At 41.3% G+C, this 26,850-nt stretch overlaps 1 protein-coding gene and 1 long non-coding RNA gene across 2 annotated transcripts in view; both read left to right on the plus strand.

The window, feature by feature from the left end:
* LOC120552340 overlaps positions 1-26,850 on the plus strand; it is a 201,134-nt gene that overhangs the window by 115,382 nt on the left and 58,902 nt on the right. The window lies entirely within an intron of this gene.
* Positions 5,161-11,756, plus strand: LOC120552339 (dermatan-sulfate epimerase-like protein). The gene has a single exon (XM_039790307.1). It carries the CDS (start codon positions 6,200-6,202, stop codon positions 9,842-9,844), a length of 3,645 nt encoding a protein of 1,214 aa, XP_039646241.1. The 5' UTR covers positions 5,161-6,199; the 3' UTR covers positions 9,845-11,756.

A 26,850-nucleotide genomic window follows, 5' to 3' on the forward strand; every position in this document is an offset into this window, starting at 1 on the left:
GTGGCTGCAGCATTAGCTACTGGACGATAAGACAGTGGTTTAAGTTCAGTTTCCTTCTCCAAAATACCCTACTACATTATGTATAACTGAATAAAACTGTATAAAAACATTCAACTAAGGCCATTATTTAACCATGTTACTTTGGTTTGGGATGTAGCCCATAGATAGTCTAATACTAAGGCATAAATTATCTCCTTTGGGTTGCTGAAAAGACACTCATGCACAAGCATGGATTTGGATTTACATCCTGCTGCCATCTTACTACCAAAAATCAAAATGTAGCCAGTTTGAGAGAGAGCCTGAGTGAAGCTGAAGTGGGACAAGCAATAACCAGCATGGCTACAGCAGACTGATCTCATGAAGTGGCATATGTATGACACGCCAATTCGTATGCCAGTAATGGCGTGTTATCAAGACGCATACTCAGTTTTTAGCGCGTTTATCAACGCTGTTTGGCCTCCGTTGACCTACATTACCTTGCTATTGCGTGTGAATTTACGCCGTAGCGAGTAGTATAAAAGGGCAAGAATCCGCGTAGGGAGGTTGGGCGGGGTGGTGGATGGGTAAAACAGAGGACTTTCACCCAGGAGACCGGGGATCGTGTCCCGCGTGTGACTTTGTGTCCCGTGTATGACTTTGTGTCCCACGTGTGATGTTTCCTTTCCACGTTTGTTGTTTTCCTAGACCCAACCAGTTCTTCTTTTCCTAAACCCAACCAGTTCTTCTTTTCCTAAACCCAACCAGTTCTTCTTTTCCTAAACCCAACCCGTGTGTGACATTCCTAAACCCAACCGTAGCTTCGCAATGACACGTAGCCTCGCGATAACACGCCATGTGGCTTTAGAAAGTGCCACTTGGCATGTATGTTTACGCTGTGACGTTGCAGACTGCCGTCCGCTTTATAGAGCATAGACATACATAGGAGAGCTCAAAATGCGTACAGATAACAGAAAGTGGGATGTATGTTTATGCGAAATCATGATATCACGTTGGCTACAGTGAAACTCATCTCAATCAAGTAAACATGTCTTATAGTATACATTCAAGTCATTGCCAAATGAGTTGATACAAAGCTAATAACAAAGCGATGCCTATCAGCTCCACAGAACTCTCTCTTATTTCTCAGTATGGCTATGGGGTGGGGGTGTGATCTTTTATTTTTTTTTACCTTTATTTTTTCCAGGCAAGTCATTAAGAACAGGTTCTTATTTACAATGGTGCCCTGACAAGTGACATAGCGACTTAGGGAAAGGGAAGGAGGGCTAGATCACCGAAGGCTTGCGTCATGTGAATGCGCCGACAGTGTTGTTGTCATTACTTAGAATTCCTCATGGGAGCAACAGAATGCGCATTATAGCTTTAAGGCAATTTTGCATTGACTTCAGCTTGTAGCCATGATTCAAAGCATGACGTGCTGGTCTTTGTAGTTGTTTTCCAATTAACCAATTCATGGTAAACTACAGCAACACTGAATGCCATTTAGCTGCTTTCCATAGTTCTTAGGTTTTATTCTGAAAAAATAGAAAATATGTGTTATGAAAATGAACTTGCTGCAACCACTAGTTACCAAAGTTGTAATGACATAATTATTATAAATTGGAAGGCTAAGAAAGGACAATTTAGTGCTGATTTGTTTCTCTGCAGGCTGGGCAGTTGATGCAGTGTCGGAACATGTGCTTAAAGCAAAATCTGTTGGGAAGTCTGATGAGTTCCTTCTTTAAAATACATTTGAAAGTTTTTTTTTTTTTAAGTTGTTCAGAGTTTTCAAGCATCTTATCAATTCCTGAAGTATGAATTTTGTTTATGAGGCGATTTGACAGATGTGAGCATAAAGATTATCATCACCGTTTAAATTGAGGCATCTTTTTTGCAGTGCATCTCCTCTTCATATGAAAGACTTTATGTCCTAAGAGAGAGATTGGGCTACTGTGTGTTTCCTGCAGCTATCCTGATAAGGCCATCTGTGCGCCTGTAGCATGTGCTTTTAAACTGAGGGAAAAAAATTAAATAAACATCATGCAACAGTGTTCCCTGTGGGATAGCATGTTGCAGCAGACACATAACTGGGTACAGAACTGGGTATAGAGAAAGCGATCCATCATTAAATGAAGATGCTGCACAGAAACCTAATACTCACAATGAGGTGATCAATGAGTGCACAGTGCCACATGTTAGGACAGGCAAATGTCACACATTTCTCTGAGGAGAGATGCTTTTAAGGGTATTGGATGCCTTTTCTGTTGCCTCAGGATATGTGTAACAAGGAAATGCAACTGAGACTGAAGATATAAGGGTGTAAAGAGATAATTTGGGCACAAAAAAGGTTAAACATGTTAATGAGATCTAGCCTGTAATGATTATTTTGTAATATGAAGTAATTTTGTGTCACTACAAATGCTGGTATCATTTTTCATGACTAACCATAGTGACTCTTAAAGTAAATCATAATAAGGATAGTTTTATTTAAAAGTTCCAGTATCTTATAATAACATTTTCCTGCTGAGTTAGATGAGATGATCAATTCCATTCTTATCTGTCTGTAATATATACACTCACCTAAAGGATTATTAGGAACACCATACTAATACCGTGTTTGACCTTATCCTATCAATATGGGCCAACATTTCTAAAGAATGCTTCCAGCACCTTGTTGAATCGACACAAAGAATGAAGGCAGTTTTGAAGGCGAAAGGGATCCCCCACACCATTACACCAGCAGCCTGCCCAGTGGTAACAAGGCATGACGGATCCATGTTCTCATTCTGTTTACAGCAAATTCTGACTCTACCATCTGAAGGTCTCAACAGAAATCGAGACTCATCAGACCAAGCAACATTTTTCCAGTCTTCAACTGTCCAATTTTGGTGAGCTCGTGCAAATTGTAGCCTCACTTTCCTATTTTTAGTGGAGATAAGTGGTACCCATTGGGGTCTTCTGCTGGTGTAGCCCATCCGCCTCAAGGTTGTGCGTGTTGTGGCTTCACAAATGCTTTGCTGCATACCTCGGTTGTAACGAGTGGTTATTTGAGTCAAAGTTGATCTTCTATCAGCTTGAATCACTCGGCCTATTCTCCTTTGACCTCTAGCATCAACAAGGCATTTTCGCCCACAGGACTGCAGCATAGGCTACTGGATGTTTTTCCTTTTTCAGACCATTCTTCGTAATCCCTAGAAATATTTGTGTGTGAAAATCCCAGTAATTGAGCAGATTGTGAAATACTCAGACCAGCCCATCTGGCACCAACAACCATGCCATGCTCAAAGTTGCTTAGATCACCTTTCTTTCCCATTCTGACATTCAGTTTGGAGTTCAGGAGATTGTCTAGACCAGGACCACACCCCTAAATGCATTGAAGCAGTTGCCATGTGAATAGTTGATTAGATAATTTAATTAATGTGAAATTTAGCAGGTGTTCCTAATAATCCTTTAGGTGAGTGTGTGTGTATATATATATATATATATATAATATATATATATATATATATATATATATATATATATATATAAAATTATTAACTTTGCATGAAGACTGGAGCAGCAACAAAATAAAGTAATATTTGACATTTTTGGAAATAGGCCAACAACCATGCCAGTGCTTCTTGCAGAGAGTTAGATAAGAAGATTGATACCACTCTCATTTTTGTACTCTAAATATGAAGCTATAGCCAGCATCCAGTTAGCTTAGCTTAGCGTGAATAGGGGTAATTCAGCTATCGGCTGTATCCAAAGGAAAGAAAAAAAAATCTAGGAAGTTACTGGTGCCCGCTAGACTGTAACATAATTTAAAGATGGATGACGTGTCCCGGATACTGGAGCTGCCTTCTTGTAATTTTGAAGACAGAGTCTGCACAGTAGTGATTAAGCAGTGGAGACGCCCATACATCCGCCCAACCAATCACCAGCCAATCACAGCTGTCAATTATGACGTTTTGCCCAGTTTTTGACCCGTACTTAGGGGGCGATCAAGATGTTTTGGCTTCACTCTTCACTACCGTCTATACGTGAAACCCTGGTCCGGGCCATAGGCTGTTAATATTAATGGACAACGCATCCGGTTCGGCGAAGTGCTGCAAATGCGGAAGTGCCTTAAACCTGCATTCTATCTGAATTCCAGCAGGGGAAGACACGTGCGGTTGCAAAAGTAGTTTGGTTTCTGTAGACGTGAAAGTGACCCACTTCTCACTTGATTTATTACCTCAGTACAACATTTTCATAATGAGTTTAAGGTCTCAATCGCTAGTTATAAGTCTTCTGCAACACAGAAGGATGTTAATTTTTTGAATTATGGTCTAAAGGGGAGGGGGGGGAGGGGGGTTTAGGGCGTGGCTATGATGTGATTGCCAGTGAAAGTGTGTAACGTAACGTAGAGTGTAAGCAGCTCCTCCCTCTCGTCTAAAATCGTCACATCTGCAACCAGGATGGCTGCGCCCGTAACGGCAAACTTGACGACTCATAGCAGATCTCCACAAACCAACGGGTGACGTTACACATGCTCTGTCCATTTAATATACAGTCTATGGTCCGGGCCAGCAAATATACTTCCTCAAAATAATTATGTTTACACTTTATAGCCTACATATTAAACACACGCCATATAGCGTGTTCATTTATGGAATTCACAGATGCTGCTAAGCTAATCTTGTCACTTAAGTGTAGCCAGTGTTTCCAGTCTTCATGCTAAGCTAAACTAACCACCGGCTGGCTGTAACTTCATAGGCTATTTAACAAACTTCTCATCTATCTCTGAGTGTGTTTCCCCAAAAGATATCTAATATGTAACCATTCCTTTAATATCAGTTGTTTCCTTATTGCAAAAAAAACAACAATGTGTGGGTCTTTTAATTGTTCAGTAGATCCAAAGAAATAGTTTTTATCACCACTTGTGTGATTTTGCTTTAGCCTTTATGAGCAGGAATCTAACACAATTAGTGGACCACCCTGTAGCCTACTGAGAGAGAGAGAAGAGAGAGAGAGAGAGAGAGAGAGAGAGAGAGAGAGAGAGATTTCATGAAATGAATATCCAGCCTTCCCACTCTCTGCCTACATGAGGGATGAAGCTGGGCTTCTGAAGTCACGGCTCCCTCTACAGTTTGTACAGTGGAAATTTCCCATCCAGTGCAGGAAAAACAATCCCACTGACTGTGTTTTACAGTCGGGGGACACAACGGAGACGCGTCCGGAGATTAGGCTACACACAGCTTTACTTGTGAGATGTGTCTCTCAATCGGCAGCGGGTATAGCCTCTAGCCTACATGTGCCTACAGATACAGTACATCCACATCTGGATTACTCATCATTTTTGGGAGGCTGATTTACCGTTTCCTGTGGACAACCCGAAAAATGTCTCATTCTTTGAATACTTGAGAAGTGACGACAACTTTCCTCTTTTCGGACTTCACCATACTAATCGCCGAAGATAAGGAACGTGGAGGCAGCTTTATAAAAAAAATAATAATAATAAAAGGAGATTACCGGATTTAACAATGCAAACAGATCGATTTCCCGATCAGGATTTGCAATTTTAAGCGCCAGGCATGTTTGGAGTCCCTGCAGCGGGGGGATACAAAGCGATGTTATCTGCGGAGATGCGCTGTTTGCTGAGGTTCGTGTCCGCGGATGTTGCAGTTCGGTCGGGCTGCACACGGTGCCTTTGGGTGGCTGTGATTGGACCGGACACGGACTGGGGCTGACTGATGTTTGTCCGAGAGGAAATGTTTTGGGGAGGAGATCAATATGAGCTGCTGGCGCATGCGAGGAGGGGGAAGATTGCCAGTCTTCACGAGCACACGTATTACTACGAGGACGGAGGAAAACGTTCGGGATTTTTTCTCTTGGATTTAAATTCAAAACAGACCGCAAATAACTTCTTACCATCAGACATTTACGTATAATTAACGTGATGCGTTTTGTCGCCTTTGCAAACTGTTACAAGATTGTTACTAAGTTTATATCGCTAGTGTTTTGTTCTTGCACTAAAGTTTTTTTTCCTCTTCTTGGCTATCATGCATGGGACTTTCATAATGCATCGTTTGTCTTATAAAATATAATTTTTTGAACTCTTGAGCTCCTCTGAAAAATATATCTCATATGGACCTTTAATCTGAATTATCAACTGGAATTATGGGACATTACAGCAACATTTTTAAGGAAGAAAATAATCAGTTGCCTAATTTTTGAATGCAGTGAAATTTATTAACAAATGCCCGGCAACATGGCAGTGAACTTGGTTGTGTATTCAGTTTTTTTACTACCGCTGTTTGCAGTGGGGACAGCTTTCTCGGGGGTCTTCAACGCCACAGACAGAGACATTTTTACAGATGACTTGCTGCAGGTCAAGCTCACACAAGCCAGAGAGACTGAGCAGTGGAAACTCCAGTCTACTGATTCCCATCCCAACCTATATTTTAACCAAGTGGATGTGTTACACTTGAGGCAAAGGTCCTCCACCACCCACAGTCACATATTTAAAGTCATCCGGGCGGCTGCGCTCACCATGCTGTCTAATGTCCCCTTTTACATGCCCCCAGTGAAACATGCAGAGTTTACAAGCAAGTGGAATGAGATTTATGGGAACAACCTGCCTCCCCTGGCTCTCTACTGCCTGTTGTGCCCAGAGGACTCTGCTGCCCTGCAGTTTCTTATCAAGTTTATGGATAGGATGACTGAATATCCAGACTGGAAGGTAACCAGTGCCCCTAACGACGAGGTCCCCATGGCACACTCTCTCACTGGGTTTGCCACTGCTTATGACTTCATTTACTCCTACCTGGATGAGCAGCGAAGGGATGTTTACCTCAAGAAAATTCGCTCTGAGACAGAGGAGCTGTATGAGCTCTCAAAGTACAGAGGGTGGGGGAAGCAGTATCTCCAAAATCATCAAACCACTAACATATTAGCTGTCCTGACTGGTGCAATAGTGGTTGGATCACACGACGACCCGGAGTCAATGATCTGGAAACAAGTGGCAGTGAACTACATGGAGAAAACTATGTTTCTCCTAAACCATGTTGTTGATGGGTCTCTGGATGAGGGAGTAGCCTATGGGAGCTACACAGCCAAGTCCATCACACAGTATGTCTTCTTAGCCCAACGCCATTTCAACATTGACAACCTGCAAAACAATTGGCTGCGGGGACACTTCTGGTTTTATTATGCCACTCTGTTGCCGGGATTTCAGAGAACAGTTGGCATCGCAGACTCCAACTACAACTGGTTTTATGGGCCAGAGAGCCAGCTTGTTTTCCTCGACACATTCGTCATGAGGAACGGGACGGGTAACTGGCTGGCTCAACAGATTCGAAAGCACCGACCCAAGGATGGTCCCATGGGGCAGTCGTCTGCCCAGCGCTGGGCTACACTTCACACAGAATACATCTGGTACAACTCCCACCTCACGCCGCAGCCTCCCCACGACTTTGGAATAGCTAGGATGCATATTTTCTCAAACTGGGGTGTGGTTACCTACGGAGCAGGGCTACCAAACGGCCAGGGTAACACTTTTGTCTCGTTTAAGTCTGGCAAGCTGGGGGGCCGTGCAGTCTATGACATTGTCCATGACAAGCCTTACTCCTGGGTGGAGGGCTGGAACAGCTTTAACCCAGGTCACGAACACCCTGATCAAAACTCTTTCACATTTGCTCCAAATGGACAAGTATTTGTGTCTGAAGCACTTTATGGTCCAAAGTACAGCTACCTTAACAATGTGTTAGTGTTCAGTCCGTCTCCTACCAGCCAGTGTAACAGTCCATGGGAGGGTCAATTGGGGGAATGCGCTAAGTGGCTGCGTTGGACTGATGAGGGGGTGGGTGATGCGAGAGGGGAGGTGATTGTCGCCTCCTCACACAGGGACACCATGTTTGTGAGTGGGGAAGCGGCGTCGGCTTACTCCCCCGCTATGAGACTAAAGAGTGTGTACAGAGCTTTAGTTCTGCTAAACTCACAGACTCTGCTGGTGCTTGACCACGTAGAGAAGTGGAGCGATTCACCTGTAAAGTCCCTCAGTGCTTTTTTCCACAATCTTGACATTGACTTTAAATACGTCCCTTTCAGATTCATGGACAGATATAATGGCGCCATGATGGATGTGTGGGACGCTCATTATAAAATGTTCTGGTTCGACAGCCAGGGCCACAGCCCTGATACCAGGATACAAGAGGCAGAGCAGGCAGCTGAGTTTAAAAAGAGGTGGACTCAGTATGTCAATGTCACTTTCCCAATGACGGGCACAGTCAGCAGAGTCGCTTACGTCTTGCATGGGCCATATGTCAAAGTGTCCAGCTGTAGATTTGTGGATAATAGCAAAAATGGAGTGAGACTTTCTTTAACCATAAATAACACAGAGAAGATAGTCTCGATTGCTACAAACTACAAAGACATAGGAGCAAGGTCGACTTATTTAGGATTCGGAGGTCACTGTAAAGTTGAGGATGGATATCAAATCACTCGATATGGCCTTGGGACTCAACTCATCCCCAAACAAATAAGCAGTGATAATCAGCTGTTTGACTTTGGCTTCACAGTCAATGTGATAGCAGGGGTTGTTCTCTGTGTGGCCATAGGATTTTTGACCATGCAGAGAAAGTTTTATGTCTGCTTCAGCAGGCTGATGCGTTACGCTCTCCTCTCTGTGCTCATTCTGTGGATAGCCGAGCTGCTGTTTGTGTCCAACAGCTGCGATGAGCTTCTCTGCGGGGTAAAATGGAAAGTTGCGGGTGCCAAAAGCGAAGTAAACAAACAAATCAGACTGTATGAGCAGCACCGACTCCCCCTGCCCACCGTCGTCATAACAACCCTTCCCGGATCGGGATCGGAAATACTCAAGCACCTTTTCTACAACAACTCGGACTTTGTTTACATCAGAGTTCCCACCGAGCACGTTGACATTCCCGAGACCGAGTTTGAGTTTGACTCCGTGGTCGACGCCTGTGAGTGGTCGAGGTCAGATGCCATGCGCGGACGGTTTAAGATTATTCAGGGCTGGCTGCATTCGCTGTTCCACAACACCAAGCTGCACTTGCAGAATATTCAGCTGGTAGAGGGCAGCAGGTTCAAACAGCCCCAGAGAGTCAGCCCCTCTAAGGACAGAAAGAAAAGATCTAGGAGGAGAGAGCCGGTGTCTGAGCTGAAGGGCAAGCTGAGAATAAGCCTGGACAGAGATGCAGAGTATGTTAGGGAGATAAGACGCCATGTTGCGGAGTACCCCAACGCCCGGGTGGTCCTAAACATGCGAAGCGGAAGCTGGGCGCTCAAATTGCCTTTCATTCAGGAGGTTGTGGGATCTTCCCTGAGGACAATCTACATGGTGAGAGACCCTCGAGCGTGGATTTATCTCATGGTTTATAACAGCAAACCCAGCCTTTACTCCCTTAAAAATATCCCGCAGCACCTTTCCTTGATATTCAAAGAGGATGCTGTCGGTGACGGGTGCCCAACTGCAGCGCCAGAGTTTAAAATAATCCAGAGGCTGCTGTCCCGTTCAGAGACAAACCCCATCCTGATACTGGCTCATCTGTGGCTGGCTCACACCGCAGCGGTGCTGAGAGTCAGCGAGAGCGTCCCCGAGGAGTCCTACCTCCGAGTGAGGTTTGAGGACGTGGTCAGCTTCCCGCAGGAGACAGCGGCGAGCATACACACATTTCTGGGGGTGCCCGTCTCACCCGCAGCCCTCAACCAACTTCTGTTCACCACATCCACAAACCTGTACAATCTAATGTACGAAGGAGACATTTCACCAGCCAACATTAACATGTGGAGACAAAATATGCCTCGAAAGGACATCAGACTAATAGAGGACGTGTGTGGGATTGTGATGAGGAGGCTGGGTTACACCAGGTTTGCCAGTTAACTTTGCTGCTGCTGGTCAGCTGATATTGAGTTCGAGTCTTGTTTACTGTAGCTGCCATCAAGTTTTTTTTATTTTTTTTTGCACTGACCTTAAATTTTACAATGTTGAAAAGAAACTGGGTAGCATTTCTGTCTTTTTCCTGTTTGTTGTGTTGGTTTTGGTGTTGTACAGACTGCAGCAACAGATGTTTGTGAGGGAGGAATATTTTACATTCAAATAGGTGGAAAGGCAGCTCATGTTCTTTTCCCCCCAGCAGCTTTTCACATTCACTTGTAGCGGTGTTTTATTGAGTGATAGGCTACTTCAGACCATTGCTGTTTTACATGCAGAGTTGAATTTCAGCTTACGTTTTATTTTATTGCCGTGTCCAACAGCTCAGTTTTACAGTTAAGGATTGTTTACTGTTTGTCTTAGTAAAAGATGAGGACATGAGGGTTTTTCCAATCCCTAATCTTTAATGTCAGAGAGATGTTTGTGCAAAATCCATATCTATTATTTCTGGCATTCACTTTTGTTGAGGGGTGGATCAAGACATATTTATTTACTGGTTTGGAACAGATACGTTATGAAGCTCATTAAGAAGTAAGACTTGTATTTATTGACAGTCTCCTAATTTGTAGCTTTGGGAGAGAGTTTTCAAAAACTAATTTGGCTGTCATGAATTTAAAATCTGAACTTTGTGTGCTTTTTCCCTTTAAAACTAAAAATAATGCTGCAATATATAAGCTCTTTTGGAAAGCAGAATAAAAGTGCATTAGATTATAGACCTATGAATGGTATGGACTGTATTTCCATTACATCAGTAGAGGGATTTTATTTGAAGCTCAAAGATGTCACGGTGGCTTGGTGGCTTAGCACTTTTGCAGGGACTCCTTTGATTGTATGTGGGATTCAGTGCATTTTACAAAGCTAACTTTACTCTATATACTCGATTAGCTTGGAAATATAAAACCTCTGAAGATATTATGTGTAGAAGAAAGAAAGTTAGAAGTATTTATGGGTTCCAAAGACGCATATCCCAAAGGATCAGGAATATGAATATGGTTATTATAACTCCCTTTGGCATTTATTGAATTAGATCAGAGGAAAGTGCTTAATAGGGATCAAACTGAAAAAAAGCAACAACCTGTCAGCCTTGACACATTTCTAGTCAAGGCAATTTCCAAAGCATCCCCCTTAGCTACTCATATTAATCTGCAAAATGCCATAACTGAGGCTCACCCTGTGCTTTATTGTTGTGCTGTCTTCACTATAAAGGCCTGGAGGAAATGCAAGCAGTTTTCATTTCCTGGTCAATCAGATATCCAATGGGCTTTTGTCTTGAGAGAGTTCAGCAAGCAGTGGACTGAGCAGCCGATGAATATTAAGTATAGCTAAAGAAGAAAAAAAAAAAGAAAGTCTGAGACCATTTCTACTCTGTGATTTTATGCTCTTTGGCCTGGGCAAAAATATACGCTCCTCAGTAACCTTTGATACCGCTTGCTTAAACATTTCTGTACTGTAAATGGATCACATTTAATATGCAGATGCTTTACTCAATTATTGACTGTCCCCTTGCATCTGTACACAAAAGAAAATCATAGTGTGCCCATTTGGAAATATCCATCTTTCCTCAGCTAGAAACAGTCCTGTTTGTTTTCTTCTCTACCAACACTGAAACCCTTGACTGCCTGAAAAAAAAACCCTGTTTGATGTTTGTGGTCTTTGAATGTGTAGACTTGGCAGACATGCTTTCACTTTGGTGTTGCAATCCTGTTACCAACTCTGTTTTGTATTTGCTCGTGGGGATATGGTTCCTTGCTTCTGTGGCCTTGAATTACAATCATTTTCTTCATAACGGTTTTCTGTGGGCTCTGGAGCAAGAGGTGGAGATAATGTAAAGAAAATAATAAATTCATAAATATATCGGCAACCAGTCTTCTGTTCTGTTGCAGTAAACTATCTTGAGCTGTGATAACGGAATGTGCCACGTGATTATATGACATCATTAGCTGCAGAGCTTGCTATTATACTCATGTTAAACTACTATTATCTACAAAAGACAGCATACGTTTTAATAGTCTCTTTCACGATGGTTACTGATAACCCACGAGTGAAAGTTATGCAGACGTTTCTGCTGCCACAATTATGCAGCAGCAAAATCTCCATTTTTATTAGACATGGATGGCAGAAGCCTAATTGCTTGTACGGTTGACATGCATGACAAGGAAGAGCCAACAATTAAAAACATGTCAGGCAATTCTTTTGTTACGCTCTGACTGAGACGGGACCTTAACAGGAGCAGGCTTCGAAAGAGGACATGCCGTGTCTCGCATCTCAGACTGGTCTCAATGAGTCAGTCATTTTATTACTCATTTGTTCTTGATCCTTCCTGTAACACTCTAATGCTTGGCAGGGTCCTCTGTGCCTAATCCTTCCATGCAGAGGCGCATTATTCCCCGAAACCTCAGGCAAATGCTTTGGAAGGGAGGTTTCTACGAGTCCTGACTTGCACTCACTTGTTAAGTAGCCTGCTTGGATTCATTCTGGATCCAGGAGTCACTGGAAATAGTGCATACATATTCTCATTTATTACCAATACTCATCTTGATTTCATAGACAAGTGTGTCAAGGTAAGAGAATACCTTGGTGGAAGAAGTAAAACACAGTTATTTGATAAGCAAATTTTTTTTTTTTTTATAAATTCCTGTAAAGTTCAAAAATCTTAATTAAGTAAAAGTACAAAAGTATTGGCAATAAAATATACCAAGTACCAAAAGTGAAAGTACTCATGATGCAGAATGGCCCATTTCAGAATAATATATATATATTTTATGTCACTGGATTATAATTATTGATGCATTCATTTGTACACCACTTTAATGTTGAAGTTGATAAAGGTGGCGCTAATTTTAATTACTGTATATACTGCCATGCGGCTTTATCTATAATAAAACTCAAAATGTACAAGTTAAAGGGGAACTATGCAGTTTTTGTAGCTTAATTTACCTTAACTGAACAGCTTCAGAGTCGGCGAGCCGCCGCCCTCAGCGTCAGGAAGTATGGCGTGATATCAGGTTGTTGCGATGTAACAAATTGCTTCACAGCACTGCACACATATGCCCATTCAGGAACCGGCTAACAAGGTAGCGATGGAGTTTTTACACTATCGTCATGGCTGAGCTGGCAAAAAAGAAACAGAAAGCTAGGAACTCCTTGTCGGAGGAACAGAGGAAGAGGAAACGGCAGACTGACTGACGAGCGAGGAGTCAGACACAAGTAAACATAGGAGCTGCCAAATATAAATTCCGAAGCTGTAGGGGGAGCTCTATAGAGAAACCTGCGAGCAAAAAGCGACAAAACTGCATAGCGCCTCTTTAATTTATATTCTGTAATAGTTATTTTAATCTAAAAAGTAACTACACCTGGCGAGTGAATAAAGATGAATAAAAAGTACAATAATGGCTTCCAAAATGTTATATTGAAGCAAAAAAAAGTGCATCTACCTGACAATTGTACTTAAGTACAGTACTTGAGTAAATGTACTTAGTGACCATCCACCACTGGTAGCTAAAAAACTTCAGTTCCATGGAATCATGCATCTAACTTTTACTGCTATTATTTGATTTTATGGTACCAGTATCTCATAAAATAATGCTGTTGTAACTTATTACTTTATTATTGCTTAATTAATCATTGACGATCACTGACGATTTATATAGATTACGCCTTAATTGATAACAACTCCTGGGTTGCCAGGTTGTGAACATCTTTACGGCGGATTTATCTTCATTCAGCAGGCAACAGAAAGTAACTAAGTACATGTCAGCACTCAAGTACTGTACTTCAACACATTTTTAAGGTACTTGTGCTTTACTTGAGTGTTTCCATTTTATGTTACTTTATACTTCTAGGTAACTGAATTTCAGAAGGAAATATTGTATTTCATAGTCTGCTGCAGTTCGGTATCTAATAACTTCATATAGGCTCATAATAATATATCTCTCAGTCACAGGGGCCATTTTTCAGCAAAATGAAACACTTTTATTGTTGGTGCTTCTTGAACGTTTTGTTCTGAATACTTCCTCCGCACTACTGCCAGCAGAACACTGCAGGGTCTTTGCACCACACTCCATTTAACTATTTGTTAACATTTTCAGCTGGAGAGTTGATGATTATTGTAGGGCTGCAACTAACAATTATTTTCATAGTCGATTAATCTGTTGATTATTTTCTCGATTATTCGATTAGTTGTTTGGTCTCTAAAATGTCAGAAAATGGTAAAAAATGTGGAGATGACGTTCTCAAATGTCTATTTTTGTCCACAACTCAAAGATATTCAGTTTACTGTCACAGAAGAGAGAAGAAACTAGAAATTATTCACATTTAAGAAGCTGGAATCAAAGAACTTTTATTAAAAATTACTCAAACCGACTAATCGATCATCAGTTGGCGATTAATTTAAGAGTTGACAACTAATCGATTAATCTTTGCAGCTCTAGATTATTGTACAACCCTTTACTAGTGAAATATCTATTAACATTTACAATTGCAAATGAGTAACTAATTGTAGATTTCTGAGTTTTGCTGTGACCCATGACCCTTTATTAATGACTTTATTAACATGTATAACTACTGACTTGAGGGCTTATTTGTAAATGTTAATAGATGGTTAAGGAATTGATTGTAGTGCAGTGTCCTGCTGGAGGAGAATAAACACCAGCCAGAGAGATCTTTTGCAACCAGCAACACCCCCCCAAAATGCTCTCGTTATTGGCTGATAACTGATGTATGAACTGCCGAATTGTTGGCTTATTAGAAAGTAAGAAACGTATGAATTATTAATGACTTGACTAAAGAGATTTTTCACAACCTGGGAACCCAAACGTTTCTCTAATCAAGTCTCATAACTAATCTATAAAGCATTAGAAAATGATGTATTACTGTCAACTAAGCCATTATTTTAAACCCTTTATAAAGTATCACTGATTTTATATTTTTCAGATGGAACACAGATCAGTTTATCATTGGGCTTTTTAACAGGATGGTACAGAACATTAATCTCCCCTATGAAGCTATTCAGACTTGTTCTATAAATCTAATCTCTACCAGTAAAATGTAATGGCATCTTGGAAACGAGATAAAAATAAAGCTATACGTCAGAGTGTTTATTTCCCATTTGGAAATACCGCTTCTGCTGCACAGAAAGACAAACATGCTGCATGTAAACCTTTTTGATGTCGGATCACAAGAAGCAGATTCGCAGAACTAATTTAAGCTCTCAGGTTGCCTGAGAATTTGTCTTTGATGTTTGATAACCAATACGTAATCATTGCATGACATAAGGTTTTATATAGAAAATGATGAAAAGCTGTGTTATGATCTAATTCCATGCAGCGGCTTGGGTAAGTGATTAAGTAGCTCTCTCAGACTGTTAAGCGCATGGAGGTTATCCAGATAGGAAAGCGGACTCAATTTCAACTGAGTAGTCATACCCTTTCGCTGTTCCACCTTTATCTTTCGCCACTGGTGAGTCCAAGTCCCAGGAGAGCCTCTCCCTCGCCGGCAGCCATCGCTCCTGCCACTGCTCATTAATTAACCTTTGCTGCAGCCACCATCAGCCAGAGAACAGCCTGATATTCTGGAGAGGAGCAATCATTGATACCGTGTGAGGCTATTGTGCCGGAGAATTAGCCAGCTGATAGGCAACAGCATCATTGCTGAGAGTTTTTTAACTTCAGCATGAATTCGACGTGCATGACTTGTGTCCTTCAGATGACCGAGGAGGGGCTCGGGATGCATTCAGACTTTAACTGACAAGGTGTAAGCAGCTGGCGATGCCGCTCTCCTATATTCAGTCATTTTCACTTTGGTAAACAACGCCTGTGAGGTCCTAACATTCCACTGTTCAAATGTACCTGCTGATGACACTGCTGTGTTTGGATATGGGGAGGCGCACATCCCGGGAATAGCTATTAATAAGAGTTGACTTGTGAGGAAATATGGCGCTTTGTCAATTTGCAGCTGGTGGCAAGTCGTTTCTGAAGTGAAAATGGGATCTTCCATGCCAATAAAGAACAGCGGCAAATGCTAATACAGCCCAGTCTGGTCTTACAGCGCAGGGAAATCAGACCAGATGAGGCATTTTGAATTTCACTTCAGACAGATCTCCATACTGAAGCTGGCTCACAGCTACAATTCTTTTTACTTCACTTATAATCATCCGAATTTGTCAAAATGAGATAATTCCACATTAACTGCTGAGCGAGGAGCCCTGTTCTCTGAGGATTTCAAGGTCCTTAGTGCATTTCAATTATAATTTCTTCCTTTTTTTTTTATTTGCCAACATAATTTTCTAGTAAAGTTTACTTTATTCCCAAAAGGAAACAGTTTTTCTTACCGTGCCTCTGTCTGAAAGTCAAATGAAAGTCTGTGGAAATTTCCTCTGCCTAGCAACATGATATGACATTATCACTGAGTTGCTTTGAGAAGTTTTTGACTTTGGAAGTGAGACCCTTCAGTATAAACCATCCAAACCTGTCTCCCTTGACACTTTGGTTAATCCCCTCTCTTGTTCTGTATATCACAGACAGTTTTGCAGGGCAGACTGCCTCAGACTGACTCTTGGAAATTGAGCCACTGTAGTATGACTTTGTGCAGGGCTCCTCAGTTTCTCCTATTTCAACCATTGTGGTTTGCTGGCAGTGCAAAAAACGAGCAGAATGATGTGTAAGCTGGAAAATGAGATAAAAAGAAATGATTTAGCTGTTGTCTGACTAATGTGAGTTTACCAATTCAGTTATGGAAAGGGTTAGCCACTGTTGTAATTTAATGAGCTGTTTCTGCCTATTAAAGCAAAGGGTGACCGTGCTGCAGCGTTTGAGGCCTAATGTTATTCTGAGGTGTAGGATTGACTCCAGCTGGCTGGCCGACAGACAGACGGGGGAGAGGCCCTTTTCCTGGATGACACACTCAGTAGTCCTTCATTATTGGGACCCAGAAACCATAACCCGCCTGTCAAATTGTTGCTGCGGCTACTGCTCTCCTGAACCATGTGTAGGCACTGCATTCCTGCCAAGGGAATCATTTTCATGTTTCACGTTAATATACACAATAGGACTGATAGTGGAGATAGAAAAAAAAGGAGATGAATGCATGTCGTACAGTTTTTTTTTTTTTATGGTGGCATCCCATCCGGCCTAATTACATCAAGCATGAGTTATTGATCTCTAATTAGTGGAATTTATGTCTTGAGGAGGAGTAACAGCCCCTATGACATTGGTCACAGCGTGCCTTGGAAAATTACAGCAGAGCAACAGATTTGTGTAAAGTCTTCAGAAATGAAATGCTGAATTTCTTCTCCCTGTCCTCACTTAACATATTCTCATCTCATTGGCTTTTGATAGAGGAAAAGGAAAGCTACTTCTGATAATGAAGAATTGACAGGAGACCTGACTGGGTGAGGCATGCTATCACTGTGAGCTTCAGAGATAGGACAATCACTATACTCTCGACACAGATTTGCTATCATCCCCTTCCCATAACTGTCCCCACCCGGGTGAGCCTATCTACACAGTCCAAGAATGCAAACTTAAAATTACTTATTTTTTTTTCTTTTCCCTTTTTGTGACTTTCCCTTTTTATCTTCACTTTTCAAATGTTCACTTTGAACATTTCCGTGCAATCACACTATTGGCTCTGTGCAGCTTCCGACAACAGTGTTTTATTTTTAAAAGAGACATCCTGACACTTGACAGACGGCAGGAGATGAGGGACATTCATCACTCTTCTCTTCTCCCCCCGATTTTTAGCTGTAGAGGAAGCCAGATGGTCACATTCTCTGCTCATATGGTTGTGTTCCTTAGAGATCATAATTCTTGGCCTGCTTGGCATAAAACATTTTTTATAAGAGTGAGGAGATGCTAAGAAATGATAAGAAGAATTGAAAAAGGCCGGGACAACACCAACACCGCTCCTGGGGGGGGGAATTTGACGTCTTTATACAGTGATTCTTAATGTAGGAAACAACACTTCATAGTTGTCACCCGTAGAAAGAAAAGGTAGAAGAAACAAAACAACAAAAAAAGAGGTGTCAACGCCTTGTAAGAGGTGATAGTAAAAGGTGTCATCTTCGCCGGTACAGAGTGATGATGATTTGTAGGATACACCAGCTGTTAAATTGTCCTCGACCTGTTCTGTCGCAGGATAAAATGATCAGAAGGGTACAGGAAGAACTGAACAAACAAGGTTTGTCTATTTCAGTCTGCAAAAGCTGCCTAACTGTGCATCTTGTACCACCACCATGGCTGGATTAACCTGCTTGGGGGCTCCGGGGCCCCTATTACATCCATAAGCCCAAAGCATGCTGTTTGGGTAATTTAATTAGACACAAATTAACAGAAGGTGTATGCACAGAATCGGTATCAGCTTAGTACTAGATTTTGACAGGGGCCCTCCTTAAAGACAGGGCCTCAAGATCAGGTAATGAAGCAAGGATTTCAGGGCTTCTGCCTGGTCCATAATCCAGTTTTGACCACCACTTCCTGTCTTCTTTTGCCTACCAGGAAGATAGTTGCAGTCGCTGATTAAAACGGAAAAGAGAGACACAGAAGATGACACTTTGTCTACCACAGTACAGGTGATTAACCATTTTTTTTCCATGTTGTTTGACTACTAATAGTGCTATAGAGCAGTGTTTTTTTACGATTGGGTCTAATAAACCAATTAACATCCGACCGGGTAAACGCTTCAAGAAACTAGCGTCAACAAAGGCAAGGTAGACTGCAAGCTAGCAGACATAGATGTAAACAGTGGAGAATTCATAAAGGATGCAAAACATCTGCTTTGCAAAAGTATATAAGGCAGGTAATGCGTTCAATGTTTTTATTGTGTGTTTAGACAGAACGTTAGGTGAATTTTAGAGGTGGTGCGGTTGCAACGTCAATGGAAAAACTCGCTTCGACACAAATTCGCCAGGGGCAGCACGAGTTGACGCAAAGATGTGTCTGCATCTGAAAAGCTTCTACTCGAGTGAAAGAATTGCATGAATCCCAGGGCTTTATGAATCTGCTTCATAAATATACAGAGTATAGAGGAAAATGGAGAGACTGGAGGGAAGGGAACAAACCAGCTTACAACTATTATACAGCCAGCAAATTCGTGAGGGGAAAAACTCGCTTTGCTTTCACACTTTTATGGATACACGCAATGCATAGTGTTCCAAAACTCTGAATGTAAATATAACTTATTGACTACAAACTCCAGATGTTACCTCTTAAATACAATTTCTTAAGAATCCACAACCCTTTTCTCAAATTATCCTAATTTATGCTACCGGTAGACTGGTTTATTAAAGACTTTTCATTAATATCTGACTGGCATCATGAGACTTATTTAGAGAAATCCTCTGGTACACAGGAGATGGTGTGTTTAAATGTATACAGTCATAGCTGTTTGTTTGGAGTAAATTGAAGAAGTGGACAGTACGCATGACAAGTAGATCGCTTAGGGGAAGGCAAGAATGCTGCAAAGGAAAGTGACTGCCTCCAAGCCAAAAACAGTTGCAGATGTCTGTGCCTTTCCAAGATAAAGCACTGTGTGACTTTAAAATGCGGACAGCACTCCAGCATTAAGACAGCAAAGAAATTATATGGACTATGACTGTTTATCACCAAATGTATCAGTGAAATCAAAGAAAACAGGAAGCTAATTCAGTGAAGTTTACTAGAAAGGCCAGTTCATCTCTCACTTTATTATTTTCTGCCATGAATGCCAAAAAGAAGAAAATGGGCTAAATGATGAAGTTACAATTTTGAAGAGCTCTGTTTTGTTCTCTTTGGCGGCACCTAATAGTGATAAGCAGTAATTGCAGGTGTGTTTTTGGGTCTCGCTTCCCAGAGATCCGAACCGTGTCGTCTGTGTGACGTCAGTGACTTGGCACTTGGTCACAGTATGTCGCTTCACTCACAAGTGAGTTGGAACAGCGAGTCTGTTTCGTTAGCTCGGCCTACCCTCTCTGGCAAAGCAACCACTTATACAGTAGGTGAGAAAAAAACGTGCCACTGACTATGCCCTGGCTTTGATTTTACCTGGGAATGACGCCACAGACACCCAGTTCGCTAATGCTGCAAATGGAAGGCCTTTCGTCAATCACCATTGTGTTTCATTATCCAGCCGTAGTTATTTACATGAACAGACTTTTATTTAAATGAACATTTTCGAGATTATTACTTTAAGGCTCTTGTACAACACTACACTTAATTTAGAGACTGTACAGTTCAAAAAGTTTCAGCGAATTAACCGTATGTATAAGCATCGGATATTTATTCAGAGTTTATTTTCAACAGCTGCTATCCTTGACTCTTGGGGTTATGTCTTAAATCAGGGCTGCAATTTCACTTTAAAATTTTTTTTTTATCAAACCGGGACATTCTCCTCAGCAAAGTTGGTTTTAATAATTCATCGCTCCTGACAAACCTTGTCTGGTTTGAATTCCTGCAGTAGAGATTTGCAACCTGAGGTTTTCTGTGACTGAGAGGTGACACGGCTGCACGCTGGCTCTCGCCGTGTTTACTCATTGCCATTTGTGTCCTTTTGCAAACAGCGTTTGACAGGTTTTGATTTGACCGGAAGGCACAAATGATGGCATTACTTTAATAACCAGCCGTGGTCACAGTGGCTTTCCTCCTGAGCATCGACTATTATTGGAGTAATGTGTGGATTGTGCCCCTCTGGCTTGGCTGCCTCATTAAATGGCTGGAGAAGAGTGACTGGCTGCAGGGGCGATGAATTATTGATGAGAGAGCCTGATTAATTGAAAATATCCTCCACAGCAGGGAGGGTGTGTGCGTGCGTGGGCGTATTCGTGTGCGGTTGGAGTAAGTGGCTTCATGTTGACTATAATCAGTTGATGCATATAGCGCAGTTTTTGTGATTGTTATTCTGCACAGGCAAACACTGCCAAACATTTACTGTATGGGCAATCACAAATATGAACATTGTAAATTATATTATTCATATAAGTACAGTCCAGGTGGGAGTAGTAACCTTAGGCTATCAGTTTCAGTTTTTATTAAACAATAGGAGATATTTGTGTTGGGAGACTCAGAGCATCTCCCATGTTGGTGTCCTGCACCTGCGACACAGGACAAGTAATGAAAATAAAAGATGAAGCTGTCAAGAGATGAGCAACAGGGCCAAAACGAATTAGCAAAAGTAATCACTTGCTAACAACACCAAAGAGGGTGTTTACAAGCTGTGTTTCAATTCAGAGGTTGATCTGAAGGCGAGGTTGAACCTGTGTCTCTTCCACAAATGAGACAGATTATCCTCACTGGGGCTAACACTAACGATGCAAGTTTAGGATTTGTGAAACCTAAACACATAAAATTTTATTAAAAATACTGTATTCATCCACCAAGTTCGACATTTTGAGACATTTTCAACCACAGTTATAAAAACAATTAATTTTAACAAGACTTGGGCCAGTGTAAACATTTTCAAACCAGTTTGATATCAAGTCTAGTCTATATCCACGACGTTCCACTTCCGCTTCAGATCTCTGCAGGGTAAATCCAGACAGCTAGCTAGAATATCTGTCCAAGGTCTCTCTTGAGAATGAGACCCTGTGTCTCAATGAGATTACCTGTATAAATAAAGGTTAAATAATCTGAGTTTTCTGTTGCACGACTAAAACAACTTTGGAACGTACACATTCCACCAAAACAAGTTCTGTCCCTAGACTATTTTGCAGCGGCTCTGTCGGGCACTTAGTGCTGCCCAAGACAATTGTTTTAAAGAAATGCCAATAAACCAGAGCACGTTTTTCTCCCATCCCACAATGCTGTGTGGACTAGTCAGACCCTCCTCCACAGCGCTGTGGAGGAAGGTCTGGCAAAGCGAGGGTATACGACATTTCACCACTAGGTGTCGCATGTGTCTCAGCTGCGCCCGAGTGAGACAGGTGAGAGAGCCCATAACGAGAGTGTACCGACTCTAGACCACATAATGGAGGTAATGTGCCTCTTAGCCATGACTTTTTACCTGCAGTAAGGTTATAATAACCTCTTTGGTTGAGGTGTTTACACTTGCCTCGCTTTTTTTCAGCTCACCTCTTTTGTTGGCTTGTAATAACTTAACTTAAGCTACTGAAAAGCTGTTTGATTCAGAAAACAGCGACGCTATTGAGAAGTAATTAAACTGGTAACGCTACTTCCAACACTGCTTGCAATATAAGTTGGATATAGCGCTGTGACGCCATTGGCACAGGTTGCTTATGTCAGCTACTTATTTAATTTGCCAGAAGGTGCCGGTTGAACCGGTTGGCATAAAGTGAAAGCAGTTTAGCCTTGTACACCGGACCAGACCAATAAACCGGAAATCGACCCAACCCTAATTTTAACCTACAAAAACAATCCAACCACACGTTAGTTGTATGGACTAGTTTCTTTCAAGCATACGCTGGCCTTATTCGACATAGCAGATATAGCAGGGTAATGCAGCATTTCTTGGCTCTAGACAGGCCTTGTCAGCCTTTTGTGACAGAAACAATTGTGGACTTTGGAGGATCCAGCCCTTGATTTGGGACACAGCTACAGTACCGCCATTATCTTGTTTCCTTTTCCATCCTTTGTCAACATGCAAATTCAGTCCATTCTCCTCACTGAACTGCATTAAGACCCATCAAGGCTTCCATCAGAATTCTGTCTGAAGTCATGCCAGGGGAAATTACAAGCTATCCTGGCAACTGCCAGTAACAAATGACTTATATATAAACCCACATTGATTTGAAATTCATAAAGGCAGAATATATTACAGTCTGACTCACTTTTTAAAACGCTTTAAGGACATAAACTCATTTTTACCTCTTAGTTTGATGTGACATTTACTGACTTCGATAAAACATCATTGCATATGCAGCGATAGCTTCGATATCACCCATACATCAAGGTGTTACAAAGTGCGAGGTAAACCTGGCATTAAGCAGAGCCCTGAGGCAAGTATGCTACTAAAATATGATATACTAGAAAGAGATACACTACTACTTAGAGCATGGGTACTGCAAACGAAGAAATGTGTCTAAAATTTCAAACTATAAAGTAGTAAAGTGAGTAGTTGAAAATGTGTTGTGCAAAGAGATGTTTCTCTGAATGTCTTGCTCTGTGGCAGCAAGTGCAGCATAATGAGTCCCGGAGCTGAAGCTGCAGTCACACACTGTTTACATTCATGTTAAAGGTTGGTGTCTCTGCTTACTCTGGAGACAAGACAGATAAACAGAAAAAATTTAACAATGGAAACAACTCGCTGCACTTAGTTTATCGTCATGACCGGGTGCTGAAACCATCAGTATGTGCCAGCGAGCTCTACCGCACAACATGTTTACTTTCCTCACAGACATTTCAGGCCTGCACTGATTAACTCTTTGGGATCAGGTGTGTGCAAGGCAAACTAGATTGCCTTACTCCCAAAAGAGAAAATCAAGTGGATAGCCATATAATATTCTAAAAACAAATCCAACTACATAACTAAAGTGCCCTGCTCCATCAACGTATTGTTGTGGAGTCTTTTAACTCATAAAAATACCCATTTGAGATCATTCCTTTTTCAGACCCTTTGGGGCCAGACAATCCAAATAATCCATTACGCCTCAGACTGAAGTGAAAGCCTCTCCGCTCCTTGGGGCATTAACCAACTTCAATACCCATATAATGTAGTTCATTAACCACATGTCCACGTCTGCTGAAAACGCCTGACGGTGTTTGATTTCATGTGCTAACTGGAACGCAGCATTTATATTCACAACTTCAGCTGTTTTCCCCACATAGAACCTAGTAAAACCCATTTTAGGCAATTGTACCATAACTAGATAAGCTTAGAGGCTTCTTGAAATAAAATCCTGCAAAAGAAAGGAACATTGGAATCAGTAGATACATTTTCGTTTTCTCATCATATCTTTTGTTCCATTTCACGGTTAGTTAAATTTGGAGAGTATCGCAGCACTTGAAGTGGATTTTTTTTCAACTATATTCTAATAAAGAACACACAAATTCATGATCTCAAAGGATATTCTTTAATATCATCAAGTAGGTGGACCCAGATTTTTCCTTTCTCCAATCATGTAAAGTAATAATTTCCAAATTGCAGGGAAGGTCTTGCTGTTTCTTTAGGACACACTTCAGTATGTTAACTCCAATACAATATTGAATGGATGGCATACTTTCAGCAATTTCTGCAATGTGTTTATGAACAATATTATTGAGTTATTGTATTCAGTGACATGGGAAGAGAGCCCACAAACAAAGCTTTGTCCCCCTTCCACCTATTTATTTTCTGTAGCTCACCTAAGGTATCTCTTATATGTGTCAATGCATGACATTTTGTTTACTATCAAGTAGCCTACGTTTATTCATTTTCATTTCCGTCTCTCCCTCTGTGTATGCCAGCTAGCTGAAATTATGTTCGACTAGAGTTTGAATCTAATATGTTTGAATAATGCTGGGTAAGTGTACATTCATTATTTTGACTGAAGTCATGGAAAAGTTTTGAAATGTTGTCAATTACAATGTGTGGGAAATAGGGGTTGTACAGACTCTAGTCGACTGACGCCTTCACAATGAAGTTTTGAGCTTTAAGTCGACTAGTTGCTGATCATGTGGTTTTGTCACTAACAACATAGACCTGTAGCACCATCACTGGCGATATTAGTCAAATACCCAGCTCATTTGGAACTTTATTTGAAAGCCACGGAACGTTTGGGACATTGGAGCTAAGGACAAGGAGAGCTGCCTGTAGCTACTTTTGATTTCTGCTATGCTAAAGGACATTTGCAGTCAGCTGTTTGTGTAAAGACACGCAGGAGCTACGTGCTAATGCTAACCTTTTTATTTATTTAATTTTTTTTTTTTTGCTAATGCTAACGTTACAGGCTGTCCAGCGTCGGATCACTGGATTATCGCCTATGGAGCTCATACGTAGGACGTATTACTCGCTCACTCATTTAAATTGCGTGCACACATAACTAAGCATAAACCCAATGCATTTTGTTGCCAACGAGGATGGATAATAGAAGTTCCTGAACAAACACTCAATGCAAATTTGCACTGAGTTTGTTCACGAGGAACTTTTGATTGACAGACTATCACGGAGATGCGCGACGCAGCGTCGGGCATTATCGGGACTGCTAGCGTAAAGTTACCGCTGGTAAACCCAGTAGAGTGAGGAGCGCGTTAAAGCACTAACTGAAAAACGGGTAACGTTAGTTAAGCTCACTGCAGAAGTGCTTGCTGATAAATTGGGACAGGTTGCAACATGTTAGAAAGGCTAAGCTACACAAAGCAAGAAGAAAATCAATACATGTCCCGTTAGTTGTTAGATTATTGATTTTATTTTTATTTTTTATTTTTAAGTGTTGATATTAAAGGGTGATAAAATACAGGTATAGAATGCAAAGCATTCTGTCATAATGTGATTTTTATTAGGCTAAGGACTGAAATAAAGGTCAATGACGTCATCATCGACTAGTCAACGCCGACTTGACTTTCATCACATCAGTCGACTTTAAAAAAGTTGAAGTCATGCAACCCCTAGTGGGAACCCTGTGTTAGTAACTATCCACCACATGACATCATTTGTTTTCGCCTCTGCGGTGTCCTTTTTAACTGCCCCTTCATCATCTAAAGACCACTGACTGTAGCTAATAGCTTATTCCTCAGAAAATCAATCAGATTCCCTCTAAAGATTGCCGGCCTGCATGTCGGTTTGCTGCTCGTAATGGTGTTTGCACAAAGTGTGGTCATATTAAATGACAATCATGCCCTTCAACTGAAAACTCACCGAATTTAATTTACTAATCTTTGAGCATCAAGATAAAGGCCATTTATATGTATTCCCATCTTGACACTCAAAGTATTTTCTCTCAAGGACGACTTAATGTAAACAGAGAGGAGGAAAACATTTTCCACTTTCAACAAAATGATGTTGATAATAGAATTCACTTCCTGTTTGAGTGAGATCCAGGTAATTGTACAATAATAACCCACTATAATGAATTACAATCATTTCAAGGTCTTGTAACCTAAAAGTGCACAATTCAAAAATTCATTTAAACATTTTCCTCGCTGCTCTTTTGATAATACGCTCCTTCACTCGCGGCCGGTGCAGAAACTTGAAGGTCTGAAAATTAGGTTTCTTGATTTGATGTCATTTTTTATCAAGGTTTCTCAGCCCGGGCTGATTGCGGTGCCAACGTTTGGCAGACGTAATGTCAATATCAACCCGGTTAGCTGTGTTTTCTTTGGTTGCCATGCCAACTTAATATAGACTTTCATCAGGGTTATTGGCAAGGATGCTGGGTTAATATTTGATGGGGGGGAAAAAAAGAAAACAGGTCATTTGCTGTTTCAAGAAAGTTCTCATTAGCAGAATCCAATATTTTGCAAACGATAGATGAGGAATGTATATGCATATCAATCAATACGCAGACACTAATTTTACTTCACTAGCAGCTAAAAAGGAACTAATTGATTGCAATTTAAAATGTTAGGTGTTGTTTTGAATGATCAGGTCAACGCTACGTTGATGCTCTCAAGAGATCCACTTTCAGTTTCCTCATGGTTACGTATGGAAGACAAAACTTACAGTATGTTTTTATCCACTTGCTGTTGTTGTGTCGTGTCCTTGAGTTTAAGAAAGACACTTTAGAATCTATCATTAGCTGTCTCTCTTTAGCCTCGTGAGACCGTCCTGATCTTGCGAGCTCCAGTTTTCCACTCGCAGATCAGTCTGGCATCTTGAGATAGAGAAAAAAACGACCGGGCCAATCAGCGTTGGTTTTGAGGCGGGTTAGGTGGTGATAGACAGATGGTTTATCCAATCAGCTAACCAGTATTTTCAGACAGCGGTAGCCCTAATTCTGTAAGCCGCTCGCTAATGCTTTTTTTTCTTTTGGATCCTTCTTTTGGAATTCGGACCGGGAACCTGAAAAAGAAATGGAGCAGGGACCCCTACTACATATATTGTGTAAAACTGAG

The sequence above is a fragment of the Perca fluviatilis genome, chromosome 22, assembly GCF_010015445.1.
Source record: "Perca fluviatilis chromosome 22, GENO_Pfluv_1.0, whole genome shotgun sequence".
Taxonomy (NCBI): Eukaryota; Metazoa; Chordata; class Actinopteri; order Perciformes; family Percidae; genus Perca; species Perca fluviatilis.

What these genes read in the sequence shown, in the direction of transcription:
- LOC120552339 (XM_039790307.1), top strand. Translation starts at nt 6,200, where the DNA reads ATGCCCGGCAACATGGCAGTGAACTTGGTTGTGTATTCAGTTTTTTTA.